A 25,022-nucleotide genomic window follows, 5' to 3' on the forward strand; every position below is an offset into this window, starting at 1 on the left:
AGGTATATGTAATATTATTACACTCCAGAAATACATCCAGGCCCCTCTTGAACTCTTTTAGTGAGTTCACCATCACCACCTCCTCAGCCAGAGAGCTCCATAGTCTCACTGCTCTTACCGTAAAGAATCCTCTTCTACGTTTGTGTACAAACCTTCTTTCCTCTGAGTTATGAAAAAAAATATAGCACTGTGAAGCTGACATCACAGGTCATGTGACCCTCAGTGAAATCTGAGAAAGGAGCCACTGCAGATGAAGTAAATGCATGGTAAACCCCTTACATTTGCCTAGTTAGAAACATACAAAGAAAAAAAAAATACCCAGACAACCCCTTTAAGTCCTTGTTCATATAAACGTTTTTGTCCCACATTTAACGCATAGGTCTGGAATAAAGGTTGGCACTTTTCCCTCTCAACCAGTCCATAAAAAAATGTATATGTTAAGCCTCATGCACATGACCGTTGTTTTGGTCCGCATCCGAGCCGCAGTTTTTGTGGCTAGGATGCGGACCCATTCACTTTAATGGGGCCGCAAAAGATGCGGACAGCACTCTGTGTGCTGTCCGCATCCGTTGCTCCGTTCCATGGTCCGCCCAAAAAATATAACCTGTCCTATTCTTGTCCGTTTTGCGGACAAGAATAAGGAGTTATATCAATGGCTATCCATGCCGTTCCGCAAAATGGCGGAACGCACACAAATGCCATCTGTGTTTTGGGGATCCGCAATTTGCAAACTGCAAAACACACAACGGTCGTGTGCATGAGGCATTAAATGGATTTTATTTTTACAAATGCGCCCTATGGTAACAGTTGCCATGTATGGTATCCATCTGAGGCATCCGATTAACATATACACATGCCGTATACGTTAAAGGGAACCTGTCACCTCCAACAAACATCCCAAGCCGGCAGCAGTACCTGAGAGTAACCAGCAGCGTGTTTGTAACAATCATTTTCTTCCTGCAGGCAGATGAAGCAAAAGCTGTAAAACGATCTTTAATCCCCTGCTGGCGCGCTTCTCTAGTCAGGCTTGAAGTCACGGAGGCAGCGGCCTCCTTGCTTCAATTCACAGTAACTACGCCCCCTTCCCCTTCGCTGTGACTGACGGCGCTTATGCAGAGAGTTCGGCTGCCTTTGCCGAACAGCTGGCTGTCAATCGCAGCGAAGGGGGCGTGGTTACCGTGACTTGAAGCAAGGAGCCTGACTAGAGAAGCGCGCCGGCAGGGGATTAAAGAACGTTTTTACAGCTTTTGCTTCATCTGCCTGCAGGAAGGAAATTGATTGTTACAAACACGCTGCTGGCTACTCTCAGGTACTGCTGCCGGCTTGGGATGTTTGTTGGAGGTGACAGGTTCCCTTTAAGTGAGGAGCAAATTATGGCGGGAAGTAGTCATCCATCCTTTATAACATCTTCAACTGTTGCTTGCTGAAACAGTCTGCTGGATATTATATTGCTAAAGCGTAGCTAAACTTTCAGATAACTGTCACATGTGTGTACATGAGTGATAGCACTATATCTGACCATTATATGACTTGTATATGACATTTTTAGCAGTTTACTCCTTTGCATGTTGCATCTAATTCTCAGTTGTCTCTGAGCTGATAAGTGGAGACTAGCTGCACATCATGTCTGCCCATGGAGTACACAGAGATAGCAGATTTTGCTCCCTGCCTTGTCACTCACTCTGAATCCATCAGAAGCATCATATAGGACATTATAGAGAAGTACTGAGCAGTATAGATTTGAATAAAGCACTTGGGGTGAGACATACCACTATTAGCTGCTAAAGTGATCGTTCCTATGTTGTCTGGTCTCTGTAGACTTCCTATCTCCCTATCACCTCTAGGATGAGCAGAAAACCCCTCTTGGTCTTGCAAGTTTAGGCTAGTTTAAGGCTGCTTTCACACTAGCGTTCGGGTTTCCGTTCGTGAGCTCCGTTTGAAGGAGCTCACGAGCGGACCCGAACGCAGCCGTCCAGCCCTGATGCAGTCTGAATGGAGGCGGATCCGCTCAGACTGCATCAGTCTGGCGGCGTTCAGCCTCCGCTCCGCTCGCCTCCGCACGGACAGGCGGACAGCTGAACGCTGCTTGCAGCGTTCGGGTGTCCGCCTGGCCGTGCGGAGGCGTGCGGATCCGTCCAGACTTACAATGTAAGTCAATGGGGACGGATCCGTTTGAAGATGCCACAATGTGGCTCAATCTTCAAGCGGATCCGTCCCCCATTGACTTTACATTGAAAGTCTGGACGGATCCGTCCCAGGCTATTTTCACACTTAGCTTTTTTTAGCTAATATAATGCAGACGGATCCGTTCTGAACGGAGCCTCCGTCTGCATTATTATGGGCGGATCCGTTCAGAACGGATCCGCCCGAACGCTAGTGTGAAAGTAGCCTAACACTGCCTGCACAGCCTTCCAGCAGGCTGTTGTGGCATAGAAAGTCAGGAAAATTCTCAGCATATTTGTGGGGTTGCTGCCGAAACTCCGCAGGCTGTTGCCAGCTGAATCTGTGAATTCTAGTGTGAAACTAGCCTTACAAAGTTTCTTATACTCTCCTTTAGGGTACTCTCACACTTGTAGCAGAGGTTTCCGGCAGGCAGTTCCGCATGAAAACTGATGGCATTTGTCAGACGGATCCGGATGCGGATCCATCTGACAAATGCACTGACAAATGCATTGAAATACTGGTACCGTCTCTCCGGTGTCATCCGGAAAAACAGACCCGGTATTAAAAAAATTAGCATTTTTAAAGGTCTGTGCATGCGCAGACCGGGAAGCCAGATCCATTTTGCCAGAACACTTAATGCCGGATCCGGCACTAGAGGAGGGACCTACATCTGACATTTATGGCACATCCTGTGGATATTACATAAATGTCCAAGATGGCCAAATCAATATTACTTCTTTTTATCCCAGTTTAGTATTGTGTTACTCCCATAAGTCAAGAAGGATGTTTTTATGTCTTTGTGCCTTAAACACAGATTTTTGCCTCTCTGGCCTCTGATAACCAAAAAAGCTACATCCTTTAATATTTTCCTCGCTGATAAATCAGATAATGCATATTGTTATTTTCATCTTTGATTTGAACATACTTTCTCTTTAGAATGGAAAGCTGTCCGCTGAAGTTGAGCCATTTGTCCCTCAGAAGAAGGGGACTGAGGCCATCGCACTCCCAATGTCTCTTCCTGGTGACGGGGGAAATTCTGGCGGACTGGAACCCACTCCCATTCCCAGCTATCTTATAACCTGCTACCCCTTTGTACAGGAAAACCAGTCTAATAGGTAATTTGCATTCTTGTTCAAGATACATAAACTTTCTGAACATTCTTGGCACGGTCCTGATCTTGGAGCTTTCACTGGCTATAAATAGAAGCTGCACCTCTGGTGTATGTCACCTGAACTATCTCTGAAGTGAACTTTGCTTTGTGACCTGGGTAAATATTCTCCTGCTATACTTCAGTTTAGATTTGGTAATGTTTGCTTAGTCATAGTAACATGGCAGGACTGTACGTCCAGTGCTCGAAATACATTTCATTTACAAGGCTGCTTAAGGCGCTGAACCTGATACTGCAGCTCACCTACCTTTTATTTTATTGTGTATGTATATGATATAGGGCAGTGCTTCTCTGCGTATTCAAGCACAGCATGAGGACAGTGTTCAATTTCTCCCGAGGTACAGGACAAAGGGCCTACATCCAGTATGTCATGTTATTGGTTATAAACTGGGCACTTGTGCTTCCTGGTTAAAACCTTTCACTTAAGAACTGTGATTGACTTATGAAGATATGAAGTTGGCACAATAATGGATGTATAAATTGCCTTTGAATACAGCAGGTTAAAGAATTTTCTTAGAGGTTTTTTTATTTTTTATTTTAATGGTGATATTTCCTCTGGCCCTAATGCATTCTCAGTGGAGGGGGATCCACTGAGAATGCATCCGCCTGCCAGCGCTCAGCCTCCGCTCCGCTCAGTGAGCGGACACCTGAACGCTACAAGCAACGTTCGGGTGTCCGCCTGGCCGTGCGGAGGCAAGGCGCTTGAAGATGACACCATATGGCTCAATCTTCAAGCGGATCCGTCCCCCATTGACTTTCAATGTAAAGTCTGAACGGATCCGCTCAGGCTACTTTCACACTTAGAAATTTTTCTAAGTTATAATGCAGACGGATCCGTTCTGAACGGAGCCACCGTCTGCATTAATATGAGCGGATCCGTTCAGAACGGATCCGCTCGAACGCTAGTGTGAAAGTAGCCTAATGCGTACAGGCAAGAGCGCACATTGCTGCTCCTGCCCGTGCCCCCCAGAGGATTACTAACTCCTGGCATAGCACATGGGTACCCTGTAACCATGAGCTATGTCAGGATTAGCTGAGCGGAGCGGGCTTCTGCCTGCTCTGCTAAACTAAAAGTCCTGCATGTCAGCTCTTAGCTTAGCGGAGCAGGCACAGGCAGGAGCCGCTGCACTCCACTAATCCTGCGCTGCAGCCCCATTCATAAAAATGTCATGCCCGTACTCCATATACCACTCCCGTACTCTGAGCTGTTAGCGGTGTACAGAAATGTCAGGGAAAAGTCTAATAAAAATAGAAAATGTATTAATAAAGTATATTAGGAAAACTTCTTTTAGGGCATTAAGGACAAATTTTAGTCAAAGGTTTAGTTACTCTTTAAATGAATAAAATGGAATACAAAACTATATATAAATCTGTTCAGCTCCTGCTCTATAACCTACTGCTTACAAATTGAAGTACATTTTTATACATGGCGGGCTACCTCCGGAATGAGGGGGAAAAAAAACATACAATTTCATGAAATTGCTAATGGGGAGTAATGAAATAATGCACTTCCAAAGATTTAATTGTGTTCCCAAAAACAGCACCACCCCCTGTCTGTGGGTTGTTTTTGGTATTGCAGCTCAGCTCCATTGGAGTCAGAGCTGCAATACCATTCACAACCTGTGGACGGTGATGGTGCTGTTTTTGAAAGAAAATGTTTTTCTAAGGGCACTTTCACACTAGCGTTATTCTTTTCCGGCATTGAGTACCGTCCTAGGGGCTCTATACTGGAAAAGAACTGATCAGTTTTATCCTAATACATTCTGAATGGAGAGCAATCTGTTCAGGATGCATCAGGATGTCTTCCGTTCAGTCTTTTTAGGACGGAGATAATACTGCAGCATGCTACGGTTTTATCTCCGTCCAAAACTCCGGAACACTTGCTGGAATGCCCGACATGGCATTTTTCCCCATTTAAAATGCATTAATGCCGGATCTGGCCCCGAGTGTTCCGGCAAAACGGATCCGGCATTGCAGTCTGCGCATGCTCAGACTGCAAACAATGTGATAAAAAAAAAAAAAATGCTGGATCCGTTTTTCCGGATGACACTGGAGAGACGGATTCGGTATTTCAATGCATTTGTCATACGGATCAGGATCCTGATCCATCTGACAAATGCCATCAGTTTGCATACGTTTTGACGGATCCGGCAGGCAGTTCCGGCGACTGAACTGCCTGCCGGAATCCTCTGCCGCAAGTGTGAAAGTACCCTAATGCTGGACAACCGCTTTAGATAATGCAAGATAATGCACCTGGGGCATAAAAACCCAAGAGCAGAATATAAAATCAGTGATACAGTCCTAACCGCAGTATCTGAGGAAAGGGATTTAGGGGTCATTATTTCAGAAGACTTAAGCCTCATGCACACGTCCGTGGAACACCGGTCTGGATTCCTGCTTGATTGCTATGACGCCGTGCGCTTCTTGCAGCCGCTGCTGTACAGTAATACACTTGTATAGATAATAGCAACCAATGACGCCGTGCTCCTACACTCAGCGGGAATCCAGGCCGGTATCTCGCGGTCCGTGTTCCACGGATGTCTGCATGAGGCTTTAAAGGTAGGCAGACAATGTCATAGAGCAGCAGGAAATGCTAGCAGAATGCTTGGGTGTATAGGGAGAGGCATTACCAGTAGAAAGAGGGAGGTGTTCATGCCGCTCTACAGAGCACTAGTGAGACCTCACTTGGAGTATTGTGCTCTGTACTGGAGGCCATATCTCCAGAAGGATATTGACACTTTGGTGAGAGTTCAGAGAAGAGCTACTAAACTGGTACATGGATTGCAGGATAAAACTTACCGGGAAAGATTAAAGGACCTTAACATGTATAGCTTGGAAGAAAGACGAGACAGAGGGGATATGATAGAAACTATTAAATAGATAAAGGGAATCAACAAGGTAAGGTCCCTTTCACACGAGCGAGTTTTCCATGCGGGTGCAATGCGTGACGTGAACGCATAGCACCCGCACTGAATCCTGACCCATTCATTTTCATGGGTCTGTGTACATGAGCGTTGTTTTTCACGCATCAGTTCTGCGTTGCGTGAAAATCGCAGCATGTTCTATATTCAGCGTTTTTCACGCAGCCCTGGCCACATAGAAGTGAATGGGGCTGCGTGAAAAACGCATTGCATCTGCAAGCAAGTGCGATGCGTTTTTCACTGATGGTTGTTAAGAGATGTTGTTTGTAAACATTCAGTTTTTTATCACGCGCGTGAAAACCGCATCAAAACGCATTGCACCCGCGCGGAAAAAACTGAACAACTAAACGCAACCGCAGACAAAACTGACTGAACTTGCTTGCAAAATAGTGCGAGTTTCACTGAACGCATCCGGCCCCAATCCGCAACGCCCGTGTGAAACCAGCCTAAAAGAAGAAAAACTGCTACAAGAGGACAGTTTTAAATTAGAGGGGCAAAGGTTTAAAGGTAATATCAGGAAGTATTACTTTACTGAGAGAGTAGTGGATGCATGGAATAGCCTTCCTGCAGAAGTGGTAGCTGCAAATACAGTGAAGGAGTTTAAGCATGCATGGGATAGGCATAAGGCCATCCTTCATATAAGATAGGGCCAATCTTTGATTTTGAAAAATATCCGAATCAATGCAATCCTAATGATCTTTGTCTTTTTATGTTGTTTTAGACAATTCCCCCTGTATATAAATGATGTTAGATGGCAACAGTCAAGCTCCAATCCTCCAGGACCTTACCTTGCTTATCCCATTGTACCCGCTCAGCCACCTGTATCCACGGAGTACATGTACTACCAGCTAATGCCAGCGCCATGCGCTCAAGTCATGGGATTCTACCATCCTTTTCCGACTTCCTACACGACACCCCTTCAAGCAACCAATGCTATCAGTGCAATTTCTATTGATTGCAATGACCGCACTAACCCACAATCCCAAATTAATGTGTTACCCAGTCAGAGGAACAGAAGTGCCACTAGACCATCTGTGGTCCACAAGGTAAGTTCTTCCCTAACAGAAATGGCAGCCTGCGTTTTACTGCACTTTATAAGTGATAATTATAGAAGAGTAGAAAAATGCAGGTAAAAAGAAACCCTCTCTTGCCTTCTTCATTTTGATCTCCGATCCCTGCAGGAAGATCTGAAGTTGGGGATCACAAGGATCCAGTTCATGTTCAGAAAGGCCGGGTTCCTTCTGCTTGGGGAGCTTGATAGTACTCCCCCCTGCCTAGGGACCCATGTGTTTGCAGTTTCAGGACTCCAGGATATCACTTTCCTCCAGTGCAGTTCCAGGGATTCAGCCTTCTGGATAGACATTGGGTATTCCCTTTAGGGTGCAGCCTCCGCTCTCCTCTCTGTCACAGCAGTTTATGGTTCCGGCCTGCTGGGATTATGTTATCTTATTTAATTGCTGTCAATGTAACTGTTAGCAGTGGGGAGGATTTGTGATTCTCTGTCATTTCCTTGTTGCTGCTGTGAACATTTCCAGGAACTCTCCATTATTGTGCAGATACTAAGAGGTCACCTATGCAGAACATGACATGTCAACTCCTCCAACATCACCTTTCCCATCAGCCCTTACTGTACCAGTGTGTCATCCGACCCCAAAATCAATTAGAGATTTTCATGCCATGGTTTTACAAATTGTATTCTCCCACGTTGCTACTGCTATGGCTTCTTTCACATTAGCGTTAGGAATGTCCGGCAGGGGAACAGCCTATTGGATCTGTGTTAACGCTAGCCCATGTGTACTGCCGGAAGTCCGCTCCGGCCCCTTTCACTATAATGGGGACGGGTCAGAGATGCGGCCGCAGCACGGCAAACATGCAGAGAGGCGGCCGGACAAAAAAACGCAGCGTGCTGTGGTTTTTGTCCGGCTGCCTCTTGGCATGTTTGCCGTGCTGCAGAACAGCCTGCCAGACAATCCTAACGCTAATGTGAAAGAAGCCTATATTCTTTATGAAGTTTAAAAAAAATCTAATCTAATAATTTTCAGAAATATTATAACAGTCTCTAATGTGACTAAAGCTCTGTTTTCACCACATTTTTATCACTCTGGGTATTGGTCTTCATATGAAATGAAAAAAATCCATTTAAATGTTTTAGAACCTCTATTTTAATCCATCTGTAATTAATCAGCAAATAAAATGTAATTTCTAAGATCCACGGTTTGTGGAAGGGCAGGCTAGCAAGTCATGCTGTATTATACTGCTTGGTTAAAAATGGTGTTCTCTCTCTTTTTTTTCCCCCTTTATATTATGAACTCTTGCTATGTGTCATGCATGCAGTTGTGTATATTTATACTGCACTTTTTATATTGTATTACTTGTACTAGTTGGTATTTTTCTTTTTTGTGTTTGGATAGTTGGGGCTGTATAACTATTGTGTATGGGTGCTTCAAAAGCTTCTGTACACGTGTCAGATTTCAGATCGCTGTGCCTGTGTGAAATCTACATCCCGTGCATGTGAACGGGGTTTCCGTAATTCTGTTTACATGCATCATTAACACCAAACATTTGCCCCAATGAATCAGTATGGGTCTATCCAGTGTTATAGTCTTGGATTCTTGTCGTGGAAATCCACGTGAGATGTGAATCCAGCGTGTGAATATAACCGTACACAGCATGTAGTCAGCATTTGTGAACAGTTTTAGAAATGCATCTAACATTCGCAAAACTCTGCTCAATTTGAAGCAGCCTCCGCAACCAGTACCACAGATAAAATGCAAGAGACCACCTATGAAAAGTGTTGCAGTACAGAAGGAAACCTGTGCAGCAGGCCCAGACACTCGCTCCAAAATTGTCCTCTTGGTGGACGCTTCTCAGCAAACGGGTAACTATTTCTTATATGGCTGAAATATTGGATATGATAGTTCACTTCACATTTTTGAATTGTTCTTTCTTCCTTTTTTCAGATTTTCCAAATGATATAGCCAACAAATCACTCTCTGAGAGCATGGGTTCATCTCCCTGGAAAACAAAAGCAAGGCGGAGGCGGTCCTCTCACCCCGCCGCAGAGTCCTCCAGTGAACAGGGTGCAAGTGAAGCAGATATTGACAGCGATAGTGGGTACTGCAGTCCAAAGCACTGCCAAGCAGCTGCAATGTGTTCAAGGCACACCGACTGTACAGCCTCTGCTATCAATGTAGGTGTCCTATAACATCTCACAAGATGTCTGCGCTTTGTCTTTTCTTTTCTTAGTCTGTTTCTTTTAACCACAAGTTAATTCAATAGCCAAGTCTAAGTTTTCTAATGTCTTAAAGGGAACCTGTCACCGGGATTTTGTGTATAGAGCTGACAACATAGGTTGCTAGATGGCCGCTAGCACATCCGCAATACCCGGTCCCCATAGCTCTGTGTGCTTTTATTGTGTAAAAAACCCCGATTTGATACATATGTGAATTAACCTGAGATGAGTCCTGTATGTGAGATGAGTCAGGGACAGGACACATCTCAAGTTAATTTGCATATGTATCAAATCATTTTTTTTTACACAATAAAAGCACACAGAGCTATGGGGACCGGGTATTGCGGATGTGCTAGTGGCCATCTAGCAACCCATGTCCTCAGCTCTATACACGAAATCCCGGTGACAGGTTCCCTTTAAATGTTTTTGTTATGGTGGACATATGCGAATTAGATGAATGTTGGCCAAACCTGCAGATTACAGTTGGACTAGCTCTTTCCCGACGGCAGATGTCAGGGTAGTAAGGGTGTTCTCTTGTTGGTTTTCTGCATGCTGGATCCTTTTGTTCTCAAGGGAGATAAGCAGCCATCAGATTCACGTGACAGCAGTTTACTACCTTGTGACACGCATGCATGTCTATTGGGTTGTCAAAGGTAATCTAAAGTGTGGTATTTATTTACTTTAAGTTTATGGATCTGAAAGCCAGAAGACTTGGGGTACTTGCACACTCGCGTTTGGTGCGGATCCGTCATGGATCTGCACAAACGCATCCGTTCAGATAATACAACCGTCTGCATCCGTTCAGAACGGATCCGTTTGTATTATCTTTAACATAGCCAAAACAGTTGCGTCTTGAACACCACTGAAAGTCAATGGGGGACGGATCCGTTTTCTATTGTGCCATATCGTGTCAGTGAAAACTGATCCGTCCCCATTGACTTACATTGTGTGTCAGGACGGATCTGTTTGGCTCAGTTTCCGCCTCCATTCCAAAGCGGAATGGAGGCGGAACGGAGCCAAACTGATGCATTCTGAGCGGATCCTTATCTATTCAGAATGCATTAAGGGCAAAACTGATCCGTTTTGGACCGCTTGTGAGAGCCCTGAACGGATCTCACAAACAGAAATGAAAACGCCAGTGTGAAAGTAGCCTCAGGATATTAGCACACCTGCGGTTAGGTAGCCGGTAGAGGTACAGCCTGCGACTGTTCACAGTATCCGGCCTAGCGGGATAAGGTTGTGCACCGCTGAACCCCATTGACTATAATGGGATCTGGCGGGGATTTGGCTGGTTTCTGGCACGAGCAACAAGTTTCATCAGGACAAAAACTGGTGCATGCTCCCAGGGCCGGGACTATTTATTTTGGTGCCCTAGGCAGGGCAGACAAATATCTGGATACCTTACTGCAAGTGTAAAACTAGCCTTACAGAATCTAATGCAAAATATAACATACTTCTTTAGTTTGTAATTATTTTATCTTTTTCCCAGGTTGCAGAGCCAGCTGTATGTACAGGTACTGCTACGATTTTCCTGCTTTCACAAAATCTATACAGTAGTTTAGAATGAAAATGTAGATCTTTTTGTATGGAAGTTACATTTACTCCGTTAATACAGGAGTATTCTGTTTTGTTCACTTAAATAGATTTTTTTTTTTCTGGTTTTGTTATGGTGACCATTTTACAAAAGTGACAACAGGAAGTGCAGCCATAATGGTTGTCAGTTTTTAGTTCTCTAAAACTGATGATAAATATTTGTTTTGATATAGACTCAACATGTGGACAAAATGACAGTATGTTGTTTATTTCAGAGAAGCTAATTCAAAAGTGACAATCGGTATGGCCGCACTTCATGTGGTCAATTATGCAAAAATGGCCACCACATCTGAAATGAATGCCAGTATTTTGTGAAACAATAATTTTTAGTTCATAAATAGTTTGGCTGCTGGCCTTGCTTCTAATGTATGACCGTTTTTTGTGGAAATCCTCTTTGATTGTGTTATAGTACTCGTGATTAGTATCTTCATAATAACTTGTATGGGATAAGCTGTATATAGGAAATATTTGACTGTTGTGTCTCTGTTGAAAGCTGGAGGAAGCTGGGCCAATGTAGCTTCACAGGCTACTCAGAAAAGACCTTGGAATGAAAAAAATCAAGCTTTCTCAAGAGGAGGAAGACAGGCTGAATTACGTAACAATTCTCAGGTATCTTGTTTTATGACCGAATCACCTGGGCGGTTTAGCCTGCATACAGATGGATAACAAAACCTTATACCGCCGTGTAAATGTTTCTATTATTTTCTATTCGTACATAAAGTGCTTTATCTGTTCGTGATGACGTAAATGCCAGAATACCAACCAAAAGGAAAGCTGTCTCACAATTTCAAACTTTTGCTCCTTATATTAAAACAAGACACATTATATAACATATATAAGTGCTGTTAAACGTAAAGAGCAAAAACCTTCTGAGCATTTTTCCTTCAGCTTTCCTTGCGAGTCTCAATTGCCTTCAAGGGTTTTTCTGGGGCAATGATTTTGTTTTAAAACCGGCTCAGAATGACTTTAAAGGGAGTCTGTCACCTGTTTTTCACCAATATAACTAAGAGCACTGCCCCATAGAAGATTGCAGACACATTCCAGACATACCTGTGTGCAATGTGTGTCTGTATTCCATGTTCAGGAAAAGCACTTTAATTCTGCTGGAAAACAGCTCCCAAGTTCCCAAAGCAAACCAGACTTAGGGTACTTTCACACTTGTGTTTTTCTTTTTGGGCATAGAGTTCCGTCACAGGGGCTCTATACCGGAAAATAACTGATCAGTTTTATCCCCATGCATTCTGAATGGAGAGCAATCCGTTCAGTTTGCATCAGGATGTCTTCAGTTCAGTCGTTTTGACTGATCAGGCAAAAGAGAAAACCGCAGCATGCTACGGTTTTCTCTCCGGCGAAAAAATCTGAAGACTTGCCTGAATGCCGGATCCGGCATTTTTTCCCATAGGAATGTATTAGCGCCGGATCGGCATTCAGAATACCGGAATGCCGGATCCGTCGTTCCGGGATGCGCATGCGCAGATCGGTAAAAATGTACAAGACGGATCCGTTGGTCCGCATGACAAGCTGAGAGACGGATCCGTCCTTGCAATGCATTTGTGAGACAGATCCGCATCTGGATCCGTCTCACAAATGCTTTAAGTCAGCGGCAGATCGGCGGATCACACTGCCGCAAGTGTGAAAGTACCATTAAGAAAGAGGGCTGCTTTAGTTGCTCATAACTTGGGATTGGTACCAGCTAGAAATATGACCTGACCTTGTTTGCCAGCTGGCATTCCAACCTTTCAAATGATATCAGAATCATAGAATTATATCCACTATATCAGAAGATATAGCCGTTAGAAATGGAGTCAGGAGTGAAAGCTGTTTTCACTTTCAGCTGGGCACTTGGGAGCTGTGTTTCTGCAGAATAAAAGCGCTTTTCCTGGACATGGAGTACAGACATATTGTACACAGGTATGCTTGGAAAGCGTATGCAATCTTCTAAGGGGCAGTGTTATTAGTTAATTAGTGAAAATGAGGTGACAGATTCCCTTTAATTAACAAACAATCAGTAATCCCCTTAGGGTACATGCACAGTTGCAGTTGCCAGATCCGACAAGCTGTTCCAGTCTGCCGTAGTTTACCGGACTATAATGGGATCCAGCAGTGATCCGACCAGTAGTCTGGCCAGCATTTATGCTGGAACAGGCTACTGGAAGAGCCTACTGGATTTAAACCACAACTGTGAATGTACCCTTACTGATCTCTGACCACTGCTCTTTGGCGGCTGCTGGAGCAGTCCACTCTCCTCTCCACCTTCTGTTCTCTAACTCCACATGCAGGAAATGGCTTAAACAGTCCACTCAGCCAATCAGTGACCACCTTCAGCCAGTGATTGGCTGAGTGGGCAGTCCGAGCCATTTCCTGCGTGTCGAGCCTGGGACCAGGAAGTGGAGAGGAAAGGGGACTGGAGCAGTAGCAAACCAGTAGTGGTGGGGGATTGTAAAGGGGGGTACTGATTGTTATACTAAGTCATTTCAGATCATTTTTTAAATACAATGCTTTCCCTGGAAACTCCTATAAGCTATTGAGATCATAGGAATTCTTCACCCACACTGTAATGAGCAAATACACAGCTCTTAAAGGGGTAGTCTCATAAAGACAGCCACTGTCCATATGCTTTATTAAATGATCTTTCAGGGTTACTGTGGCTTTTAACAGATATGTTCATGTAGTTGCTTACCTCATGTACATCTTCCCCATGCTTTTTTTTCAATTTGGACTCTCCTGACCTGTTTTCACCATGTAAACAAATCACCCTGGTTTCCATCCTGTATGTAGCACTTCCTGTTGCTTTATTCAACCAAACCCATGATGCAGTTCTCCAGCACCTCCCCTAATAACACCCAGCTAGTTACATAAACGCTCCCCTATCACTGCTCAGTTCTGCTTTGCCACGCCCATGGACATAACATCGCAGGAAATGTGAGCTGCATGGACACGGTCATGTGACCACAGCCCAGAACGGAAGATAGAGAGCACTAAAGGTAAAATAAATACATCACAAAATTACAGCTACCTTCATAATTTAAAGGATTGTTTTAAAGGATGCTGATGCAAACTGGAGCACCCCTTTAAAGCATATTGACTTCATAGAGCGTGTCCCCTGCTATATATCAGCATCTCCCATTCTGGCAGACTCTAACCGTTCATGTATTACATTAATATAGACGTTACAGGGGAAATGCCTGGCTGGATGCTGATTCCTCCCAGCAAATAAGCTGCTTGCAGGGAGTGCCAGCTGTTTGCCCTTTTGGGCTTCATTCCGAGTGGGGATTTCCCTTATGAGCCACCCATTGAAAGCTCTGTTTACATCGCCTGACCTGTTTTTAGAGACTCCATGTGGAAGCATAATCTTGAAAACTATAATTGAACCGGTCAGTCAAGTTTTTTTCTTTTTTTTTTTCTTTGTCTGTTTAAAAGAGTAGATGGCTGAATAGCCCATTTAAAGCTAACTGAAGCCAACAGGAAACCCCTATCAGAAAAGTATGGAACAGAATTACCTAAAGGAAAATGTGATCAGAGATAGACACAAGAACATATGGGTTGTGGGGCCTGCACATTTTTTTTTTTTCTGGGAGGGGCGTAAATTAAAGGGTTTTCAGGACCCATTGGAATGACTGCCAGGTAATACCATATTTCCTCTTCAGAGGTTGCTGAGTAAATGCCCCCAGGACAAAATCAGCCATGAGCTAGTACAGAGGCGGTCAACAGGTGGCTGCATTCGTTTTATCCATATATATTTGTATAAAACAACATTTTTTTATGTCTATTTTTTTGTGTTGTGACTATAGCTTGGATACCGTATAAGAGGGCAGAGCACTTCATCTGAAAGAAGACAGAATATCCAGAGGAATCAGGATAGTAAAACTGGGACCACAGCCCAAATAAGCAGATCTGATCAAAGCCATGAGCAGCTGTACTTTGAGGTAGAGTATTCTGATCGCCTTGCTTCCTCTGATGTCCGTGTATCTTGAAAGGGTCTTTAAAATAAAGGGGTTGTGCAGGGGTTTCATATTGATCTGTAGTGAAGTGAGGAACTGCACTCAAAGTGTCCCTGGTGCCAATGCAGGGCTGTCAAGCCACCATCCAAGTGATGAAGTATTGAGGCACTCATTCCTGGGGCACTGGATGCATTCAAGTGAAAAGAGTGGGTACTTGTTATTACACTCGCTTCTGAGATGATTGGCAGTGTGATGAATAGGAAGCGGCGCTCATATGGAGTGCCACCTCTCTTCAAACAGCTGATCACTGGGGGTGCCAGGTGTCGGACCCCTGCTGATCAGATATTGATGACCAATCCTGAGGATTGGTCATCAATATAAAACCCCTGTACAACCCCTTTAAAGCATATATGTCATTTCAGGTGACTTTTCATAATAAGCTGTCATGTGTAGGTGCATGAGGAGCAGTAATATACATGACCATTATATGACTATATTCTGCGTTCTTCTGCAGTTTCTGTCTCTAGTTCTTAGGTTTCTCTGAGCTACTGGGTGGACAATGGCTGCTATGATGTCTCGTATAAACAGCACACAGAACTGGAGGAGATTCTGTTTCCCAATCTCTAACTTTTATATACAGAGAAGCAGAACTAGCGTTACTTGTCAACAGACAGTATATATGCAGTATATAGAGAGCAACACTGTTATGATTCCACATTGGAGCCAGCGATGTCGCTCACTATACATTAGTTTATCTCTCAGTTGCTTTTCGTACTTCTTTTTGTATTATATTATATTATATATATATATATATATATATATATATATATATATATATACCCTCTTCAGATGGGCACCCTGGAATTAATGGTGCTTTATAATAAAGTCTAGATATTTTTCCATGTTGGCCATTTTACCCTAATTTTCTATAGGTTATGCTTTAACAGGTATAGGTTACATCTGTGCTGTGTGTGTATGTAGATAGGTACACATCTTCCTGTTAATTTGTCTGTTCACTTTGGCCTGTTTTAATCTCACAAGGATGAAGATGAGTTTCCAGAATTAAACAGCAGCACTGGGACTTCAAAAAATGAAACACAACCAAAGATGGCAGCTAAAGTGGTGGGTGTAAGTTTAATATTACTGATGGCCTTTGTCATAGCCTTTATGTCATAACCAGTGTTGCAGTGTGGGAGGTCCTGATTACCATTGGAGAGGCGAGCGATGGTGTAGCTTATTTTGTTAAAGTTAATAGCACTTACATAACCTGCGATCCCTTGGTAATCCCCATATATTTTTCATATAACGTAAAATTATTTAGCAAAAAAAAATTATTTGAACTTCAAAAATGTTTCATTTATTGACATCCTTTTTTATGCTTGTTACTTTGTCTTTTTTTCTTCTTCTTATTATTTCAGTTGGATGATTTACCTGAAAATTCTCCAATTAACATTGTCCAGACTCCAATTCCCATCACAACATCAGTACCAAAACGCGCAAAAAGTCAAAAGAAGAAAGCTCTTGCTGCTGCTTTGGCCACTGCCCAGGAATATTCTGAAATAAGCATGGAACAGAAAAAGCTCCAGGTTTGTCAGTCATTTGTCACATGAGTATCCCTTTATTTAATTTTAAAGGGGTTATCCAATATCACTCCCGCGATGCTAGGGAGGCACATCCCCGTCCCTGCCTGCAGTTGGACACCGGAAATTTTCATCCATGTACAGGGAGAAGCAGCAGCGTCAGTGCGCGGACCGGGGTAAGTATATTCCCTCGAATATAGGGGCCTGCGACATGGGGGGGGGGGGGGGGGGGCTGTTTGTGATATTGGATAAACCCTTTAAGGACTTATCCACTTAACCTGATAAAAAAATAAAATAAAATCTTGTTGCACAGATCTATAATATGACACCCATAAAAATCTATGACCCCAATGAACGGCATCTGTCGGTACAAGATTTGTACCTATGACACTGGCTGACCTGTTACATGTGCACTTAGCAGCTGAAGACATCTGTGTTGTTCCCATGTTCATATGTGTTTGCATTGCTGAGAGAAATTGTTTTATTATATGCAAATAATCTAGGAGCAATCGGGCATTGCCATTGCAGAAAATCTGACCCTTTTGCTCCTAGAGGCTTATTTGCATATATTAAAACATCATTTTTCTCAGCACATATGAACATGGGACCAACACAGATGCCTTCAGCTGCCAAGCGCACATGGAACAGATCAGCCAGTGTTATAGGTACAAATCTGCTGACAGATGCCCTTTAATGGGTAATATAGGCATATGGAAAATATTATTTTTTCATTCTATATATTTTTCTAAGGCAGAATATTGTGCAATATGAAGGCAACGTACAGCAGCACATTGAGTGTTCTAGGTCATACAGACTCAAAAAGACCGCTGTAGAGGCTTTGCTTTGTGCATGAAACATTTAACTGTGGTTTCATAATTGTTTTAGTAATTTTGTGCCACTTCTGTTCTGATAAAGTGCTTTGATTTTATGCAAACTAGTATCGTAGTATGTAACATTGACTTCTATGTGTTTGTGTTACAGGAAGCATTATCTAAAGCATCTGGTAAGAAAAGCAAGACTCCGGTACAGCTAGACTTGGGAGACATGCTGGCAGAACTGGAGAGACAGCAGCAAGCAATGAAAGCTCGTCAGATTACCAACACCAGACCTTTATCATACACAGGTATATTCTCCTCCGTACTGCAATTATTATTATTCATTAAAGGAGACCTGTATATTTTGCTATGTTAGAAACTACCTATTTAGAACCGTATTTTTTTAAATGACCGCTAATTATTAATCTGTACCAATAATAAAGAAGCCAAATTAGATGTCATAGCGCAGGTCTTCTTTATTGAAAATAGTGTAAGTACATTCCCTGTTTCAACAAGACTTTACATTTAGACAGAGCTAGAGTCAAGTTGGTTAGTCACTGTAATAAATGTGATTAAATCCCTTTTTCAAGGACTCCCCCAAACAGCATATTTTTCTGGAGGAAGTTTTTGTCAACCATACCTGTAGATATATATAAATTCATATGTTTATGTTCATCTCAGGTCTGTCAGAAATAGCTGTCCCCGAGCAAGGGATCCCCTCTATGAGATACATATACCCATATGGATAGGGGTTGTCCTTGCCAGATAAAAGCTTTATGTGTCATTTCTTTATTGCATGCAGTAGATCCTCCTTCTGCCATGTTGCTTGAGTGTTGCTTGAGTGTTTTAAGCTCACATCTTTAATATATGACAATTGGAATAGTCCATAACAAGATATTTAACACTTTGTGAAAATAATGCTCTAAATCTTTTCGGTAACAACACACATTTTTATTTCAGTTGGCAGTACTGTCCCATTTCACACCAAAGAGCACGCAAACAGAAATATGTTCACAAAGAGCCAAGCTCTAGTGGCTTCCCCTAACCCCTTGGACTCCACTGCACCCAGGATGAAAAGGGGAAAAGAAAAAGAACTTCCGAAATTAAAACGACCAACTCCACTAAAAAAGGTGAGTGAGTGAGTAATGGATGTCGTGATGTATAAATATGTGATCTGGCAAGCCTGTTGCAGTGGTATCGCTGTCACATAGAGCAGTGATCCCCAACCTTTTTTGCACCAAGGACCAGTTTGATGCAAGACATTTTCCCAGGGACCGGTTGGGGTAGGGGTTCTGGGGCAGGGCCTAGGGGGTGGGTGGAGCTGACTGATTCACGCACATAAAACACAAGGTGCATATTAAAATATATAACACTATATAAGGATGGGGTTAATGGCATCAGATACATGCTGGAATAATTTGCTGTTAATATGAGGCACATTGTTTTATCAATTTGGACCTGCATGTGCCTCACAATAATAGTAAGAAACCTTATCATGTGTACCTCACATTAATGGTTAAACCAATGTTGCCCATTACTTGATGAGGTGCTTTGGGCCACTTACTTTTAATGTGAGGTACATGGGGGTACTAATGTAATAGCACCATCTACCTCAGATTAATAATAGGCGACCCCATCTCAAATTATGGCTACTGGCAACATTGCGGTTAATAAGTCACATTAACCCCAAATCTTGCTGGCTGCCTAATACATGTTTTTTGCCTACCTTTATTTTGAGGTAGGCTAATAATCTTGCAGTGTGTGTGACAGTGTGTGGGTACCTGCTGGGGACTGGAGAACACAAGAATTAGACAAACATTCATTGGTGGCAGTGGTCCGGCGCCTCAGAGCCCGCTCATTGTATTGGGCTCTGTGGCGGCCGCGTCATAGGAGGGATTCGCTCCCTCCTTCTCCACTGACTCTGGCCTGATGTGCCGTCGGGCACACATGCCTGGCGTCTGCGCTCCTCTGCGGCCCGGCAAACTATCTTCCAGGGCCCGGTCCTTGGCCAAGGCCCGGCGGTTGGGGACCGCTGACATAGAGAACATGTTTGGAATGCTTGCTTGCTGCACTTCTAAGTGCTTTCAGGTCTGGAATATAAGTTGCTTGCCTGGTCCCTTTCAATTACAAACAACATATAGTAGACTTTGTGTTTTTTTTTTTTTTTAAACACTTTATAGTGACCACTCGTGTGTATTAAATGTGACTTTTATGTCTTTTTTTTTATTTTTTTAGATCATCCTGAAAGAAAGAGAAGAAAAGAAAGGACGATTGATAGTAGATCCGAATGTACTGGGCTCAGATGAGCAGAAGGATATGCCTTTAAGTTTTGCTGATGATCAGTCCGAGGAGCTGGCATCACAAGACGGTAACTCAGACTAGCAGTAGCACATTTAACCCACCTTCTTCCTGGGTAGCATGCCTGGCTGCAAAAGGTTCCATGTTGCTGTTTGTAATAATCTAACTTTTTTCTTAATTAGAAGCCGGTCTGAGTGCACCCAGTGATACTTCACTGTCTCCAGCAAGTCAGAACTCCCCTTACTGCATGACGCCTGTATCTCAGGGATCACCAGCAAGTTCTGGCATTGGTAGTCCCATGGCCTCTTCCGCCATCACCAAAATTCACAGCAAAAGGTTCAGAGAGTAAGTGGAGAACAGTCATTTATTATGATGTATTAATTTTGATAAGTTCATTACTATAATGAGCGTTGAAAGGTTAATAGCCAATATTGGCATCATCTGTGCATTGTTTAGTGTTCACTTAAATTTTGAATATGAAGATTTAGTTCAACGTATATTTTTTTATTTTTATTTTTTATTTTTTTTAAATCAATCAATCCATGCGTTCTTGTCATACAGATACTGCAATCAAGTATTAAGCAAAGAAATTGATGAATGTGTGACTGTGTTACTGCAAGAACTGGTCAGCTTCCAAGAACGCGTATACCAGAAAGACCCCATCAAAGCTAAGTCAAAGAGGAGACTTGTGATGGGATTGCGAGAAGTCACCAAACACATGAAGTTAAATAAAATAAAGTGTGTCATTATATCTCCCAACTGTGAGAAAATTCAGTCTAAAGGTGCGTTTTATCGAATTGTAATGTCCTCTACAACTGCATAATATGGCATGACTTTATTAGAAGGGTTTTCTGGGTGTCAAACAATGATCCCGCAGGTAAGCTGTCATTGTTAGATTGTGGGGGTGCTCCCAGGCACAGCAACTTAGATATGAGTGTGACTGTGCCTGGTACTGCAGCAATGTCATTCAGTGGAATTGAAATGAGCTACAGAACCAGACACAGCCATCCTTTCATTATGCTGTTTGGCGGGGGATAGAGGCAACTGAAGGAAAACTGATGGCCTATAATAAGGATGGGCCATGAAAAAAAGAAGAGGGCAGATTTTTTATTTTTTTCATTCAGCCTTTAATACTAGGCCTTCTGCTGATGTTGTACGTGTTTCTTACTATATTGTACTTTTATAAGTAGCATTACCGACTGAGCATCTGTTGTTCTTTGACCCAGGTGGCCTGGATGAAGCACTCTATAATGTAATAGCTATGGCAAGGGAGCAAGAAATTCCATTTGTTTTTGCCCTGGGACGAAAAGCTCTGGGACGATGTGTGAACAAACTGGTGCCAGTCAGTGTTGTGGGTATCTTTAGCTATTCTGGTGCTGAGGTAAGACAGAAAATATATTGTATTTATTTGGTATTGATATTATTGTCATTCTTTTCTAATTTATGGTCATCATCAGTAGAAAGGGCTTATTGCAAGGTAGTAATGTTAACTAAATACTGGGTCAGAGTGGGGTAAAATAGCAATTTTTACTCACCTTACCATTCTTCCGCCTGTGTTGTCTGGCCATTGCTTCAGTCCCTGCTCCCTTCCACTTCATTGCCTTTGGGCTCGATACCAGAAATGGCTTGCACTCACCCCATGAGGCAGGTTTGTTATTTTGATTTTTAGTTTAACCTGCTCCAATCCTGTCCTCAGTTAAAATTATTCCCTCCAGAATACCCCGTTATAGGGCTTGTCTGGCTTCTGAACCATCCGACCCAGTCCTCGGTACCTTCACCCAGTTTAAAAAAAAAAAACATTCCCCGCTGCTTATTCACTTTCGGCACAGAAACGGCTGTACTTAAAGAGGACCTTTCACCTGATTTTATTAATTGAGACAAGTACCTGTACTTGCAGGGTACCCCCCGCTGATGCTGCCACCTTGCCTGTTTTGTTAAAATAGCGCTCCTATGCCGCGCTGTGCCCCCGGGTATTTTCCCTGCTCAGGAGCAATGAGGAGGAGACGCAGTCTTTCTCTGTGGGTGTCTCCTTCTCCCCTGGCTGTAGCACTGTCCAATCGCAGCGCAGAGCGTCACACCTAGGGAGAAAAAACTTCCCTGGCTATGACGCTTTCGAATGCGATTGGACAGCGCTACATCCAGGGGAGGAGACGCCCACAGTGAGAGACTGCGTCTCCTCCTCATTTCTCTGATGCGCGGCGTAGGAGCGCTATTTTACCAAAACAGGCAAGGTGGCAGCATCAGTGGGGGGAGGGTACCCCGCAAGTACAGGTACTTATCTCAATAAAATCTGGTGAAAGGTCCTCTTTAAACCCCAATGACGTCACAGTTGCCAATGCTCAAAATAATTCTTGTGCATGTGACAAAATTGCAAAATGTCTGTCCTCTTGGAGCCATTGCTATTTCTTTATCACTACTATTCCTTTATTAACACAAGCTTTGACTCTACTTTTTTTTTTTTTTTTTTTTTTTTAAACCCCTAGAGTTTATTTAATAATTTAGTCTCTCTGACGGAAGAAGCTAGAAAAGCATACAAAGATATGGTGTCCTCAATGGAGCAGGAGCAAGCTGAAGAGGCTTTGAAGAATGTTAAAAAGGTCCCACACCACATGGGTCATTCACGTAACCCCTCTGCAGCCAGTGCCATTTCATTCTGCAGCGTCATCTCTGAACCTATATCAGAAGTCAATGAGAAGGATTATGGTAAGCTTTTGAACTTGGATGGAGTGCCAATTCATGGATATATACTTAGTTGGTGGCTTATAACTTAATTTTTACTTAGGTTTTACCTCCATTGGACTGTTTCTTGTGTACATAGTTGAGTAGTTTGCAATGAGCTTATGAAATACTAGCAATACCGAGCAAATAGTTCAATGTATGTGTTTTATTTTTGTAGAAACCAATTGGAGAAGTATGGTAGAAACATCTGATGGACTTGAAGCGTCAGAAAATGAAGATTCTTCTGTAAGGACAATGGCTTCCCAACACACAGTAAACACACAGTCTAATAAAAGTGTCTATAAACCACTTTCGGGTTCTGGTAGCACTACCTCAGTTTCTAAACCTAGCAAGATAACTGCAGTTGACAAAGAAGAGGCAAAACCAGATGACAATCTGGAATGGGCTTCACAGCAGAGTACAGAAACTGGATCATGGGATGGTAGTGGCAGAGATGTCCTCAATTCCTCCATGACAAGCACAACAAGTACTCTGGTGCCCGAAATGCTGGACGAAGATGAGGATGAGGAGGAGGAGGATGATGAGTATCACCAGGAACCTATTTCAGTCAGCAGAATAGAGTCTTGGGTATCAGAAACTCAGCGAACTATGGAAACTCTGCAGCTTGTGAACAGTCCAGAGGAAGATAGTATTGAACAAAGTGAAGAAGATACTGTGGAGAATATCTAGAACAAGTAACGGACAGAAGAATAGCTGGTCAGAAACGGACCACGTAGACAAAGTGATGCAAGGTCTTTATTAAATGAGAGTTCTAGATCCTTGTTGTAAATGTACAAACTCAGGAATTGGTCCGCTCACGCAACTTTTTTGCTTTTGGGAGAGTTGCAGCCAGTCCCATACCTAGTTCATCTCAATGTTTTGCACTGTATAAATGTTGAACCTATACCTGATTCCCCGCAAATGATGTCTTATTGTTAAATGTTCAGCTGAATTGCTGCTTGTACTTTAGCACTAGGGGGCGTTTGGCGGATCGTCCAGCTTGTTGTTTTCCTTCCTTGGTTATGAATACACAAAATCTTTCCATATGGTGAGATACTTATTGAAAATTATTGGTATCTGACATGCTGGATATCACATTGATTACATCTGGTTTCATGGAATCCATTTTACAAATGAAAATGTTGTATCATTGCCCTGTTTACATTTGGGTGTCACTCTGTACTCAGCAGAATAGTAGGTCTTTCCATTGATAATGCCTAATCTTCTGTATTTATAACCAATTAATTTTGAATGGATTCTCTGAAGAAGTACAGAGTATATTATTTCTTATAGCTCTCCGCCAGTATATTGTCAGCTTGGGTCTATATCATCATCTTAGTTTACAGTGTTGAACTCTCTTTCCAGGTGGAGGTGTGCAGACATCTGGGCAGTAAATCACAATGGACCTCATATTGTCCTAGATAAAAAAAATAAAAAAAGACAAAAACATTTCAAAATCTTTATGTACACATTAAATATTAATTTATTGTATATATCTATTAATATAGCATTTCACGCATTTGAAAATCAGTTTTTTTATTTGTATGTTGAAAGATTGTCATATTTTAACTTTTCTGCGTAACATTTTTATATTTAAAAAGTGGTAACATCCTGATCCAGTTCTTAGTCATCATTTTTATTTTTATTTTGTTTAGACCCAATGCTGACCGAATGAATGGAGATAACTAGGAAATGGCCAATTGCATTTATTACTCTGACCTAACTACAAATGAACTTCATAACACAGTAGTTTTTGGGGATATGCAATGGCAACCAATTTATTAGCCCTTTAAAAAAAAAAAATCCATAGTAAATAACCTGACCATGTGATTTTCTGTTAGATACTGCATGATTGTGTCTAGTGTCAGACTAACCACTCGTAACCAAGTGATTTGGTGCAGCATTAGGCCACCTGCACACATTGCGGATTACGGGCGTTTTTATCCCACAGAAAAAAAACACAGCTTTAATGCTGTACCAGCGAAGTGAATGAGTTTAGACAAATCTCTTTTTAGTTTTTTTCGAGTGAAAATTGACCTGTTGTGCAAATTTAGAGATCCGCAGCATGAAAAATGTTTGTTCAGTTTTTAGTGCAGATTTCACCCTTTTCAATTGAAGGGTGAGAGATGCGGCACCAAAAACCGCAAGTAACACATGAAGGTTTTGGTGCATAAATGCCTGAAATCTGTCCTAGTGTGCAGATGGCCCTAAAGTGGTGGTCCACATTTTACTAAATAATGTGTAAATAACAAAGTTCTAGAAGTGGTCAGTTTGAGGGTCTGGATGAAGGATTGTTAGCACATGTCAGCTCATCCACACAGGAATAAGGAGTACCACTCTGTGGTGTCATGTATTTTCTGTAATATCGCATAGCCTGCAAAATGATAGTTGTAGCAATTATGTGGCTGGGTAAGGGGGCTCTGGACAAACACTTCTGATAGAAAAGGGAAGTGTTGGATTCCTGTTTTTAGTTGGCAGTCCCACTAGCATAGTGAAATTCACAACTATGGACAGATGCATCTCCATCAAACATTATCCATGAAGCATCTATACAACCATGGTCATCGGTACCGCAGGTAGCCCTTCTGCATTA

The 25,022-nt window shown here is 42.6% G+C and overlaps 1 protein-coding gene across 4 annotated transcripts in view; it reads left to right on the top strand.

Moving 5' to 3' along the window:
* The window catches only part of SECISBP2L (SECIS binding protein 2 like), a 45,028-nt gene extending 20,729 nt beyond the window's left edge, over nt 1-24,299 (top strand). Inside the window, exons 2-18 of one of the 4 annotated variants that reach the window (XM_044279619.1) lie at nt 3,100-3,278; nt 6,974-7,298; nt 8,992-9,130; nt 9,213-9,442; nt 10,974-10,998; nt 11,571-11,686; nt 14,869-15,003; nt 16,060-16,146; nt 16,437-16,604; nt 17,580-17,721; nt 18,374-18,543; nt 19,649-19,781; nt 19,894-20,056; nt 20,273-20,493; nt 20,938-21,092; nt 22,195-22,414; nt 22,608-24,299. In XM_044279619.1, the coding sequence (XP_044135554.1) occupies nt 3,100-3,278; nt 6,974-7,298; nt 8,992-9,130; nt 9,213-9,442; nt 10,974-10,998; nt 11,571-11,686; nt 14,869-15,003; nt 16,060-16,146; nt 16,437-16,604; nt 17,580-17,721; nt 18,374-18,543; nt 19,649-19,781; nt 19,894-20,056; nt 20,273-20,493; nt 20,938-21,092; nt 22,195-22,414; nt 22,608-23,119 (3,120 nt within the window). In that variant the 3' untranslated portion in view covers nt 23,120-24,299. The remainder of the gene's footprint in view (nt 1-3,099; nt 3,279-6,973; nt 7,299-8,991; nt 9,131-9,212; nt 9,443-10,973; nt 10,999-11,570; nt 11,687-14,868; nt 15,004-16,059; nt 16,147-16,436; nt 16,605-17,579; nt 17,722-18,373; nt 18,544-19,648; nt 19,782-19,893; nt 20,057-20,272; nt 20,494-20,937; nt 21,093-22,194; nt 22,415-22,607) is intronic. The other 3 variants (XM_044279621.1, XM_044279620.1, XM_044279622.1) reach the window with 3 other exon arrangements.
* The last annotated feature ends 723 nt before the right edge of the window (nt 24,300-25,022 follow it).

This window comes from Bufo gargarizans, chromosome 2 (assembly GCF_014858855.1).
Source record: "Bufo gargarizans isolate SCDJY-AF-19 chromosome 2, ASM1485885v1, whole genome shotgun sequence".
NCBI classification, from domain to species: Eukaryota; Metazoa; Chordata; class Amphibia; order Anura; family Bufonidae; genus Bufo; species Bufo gargarizans.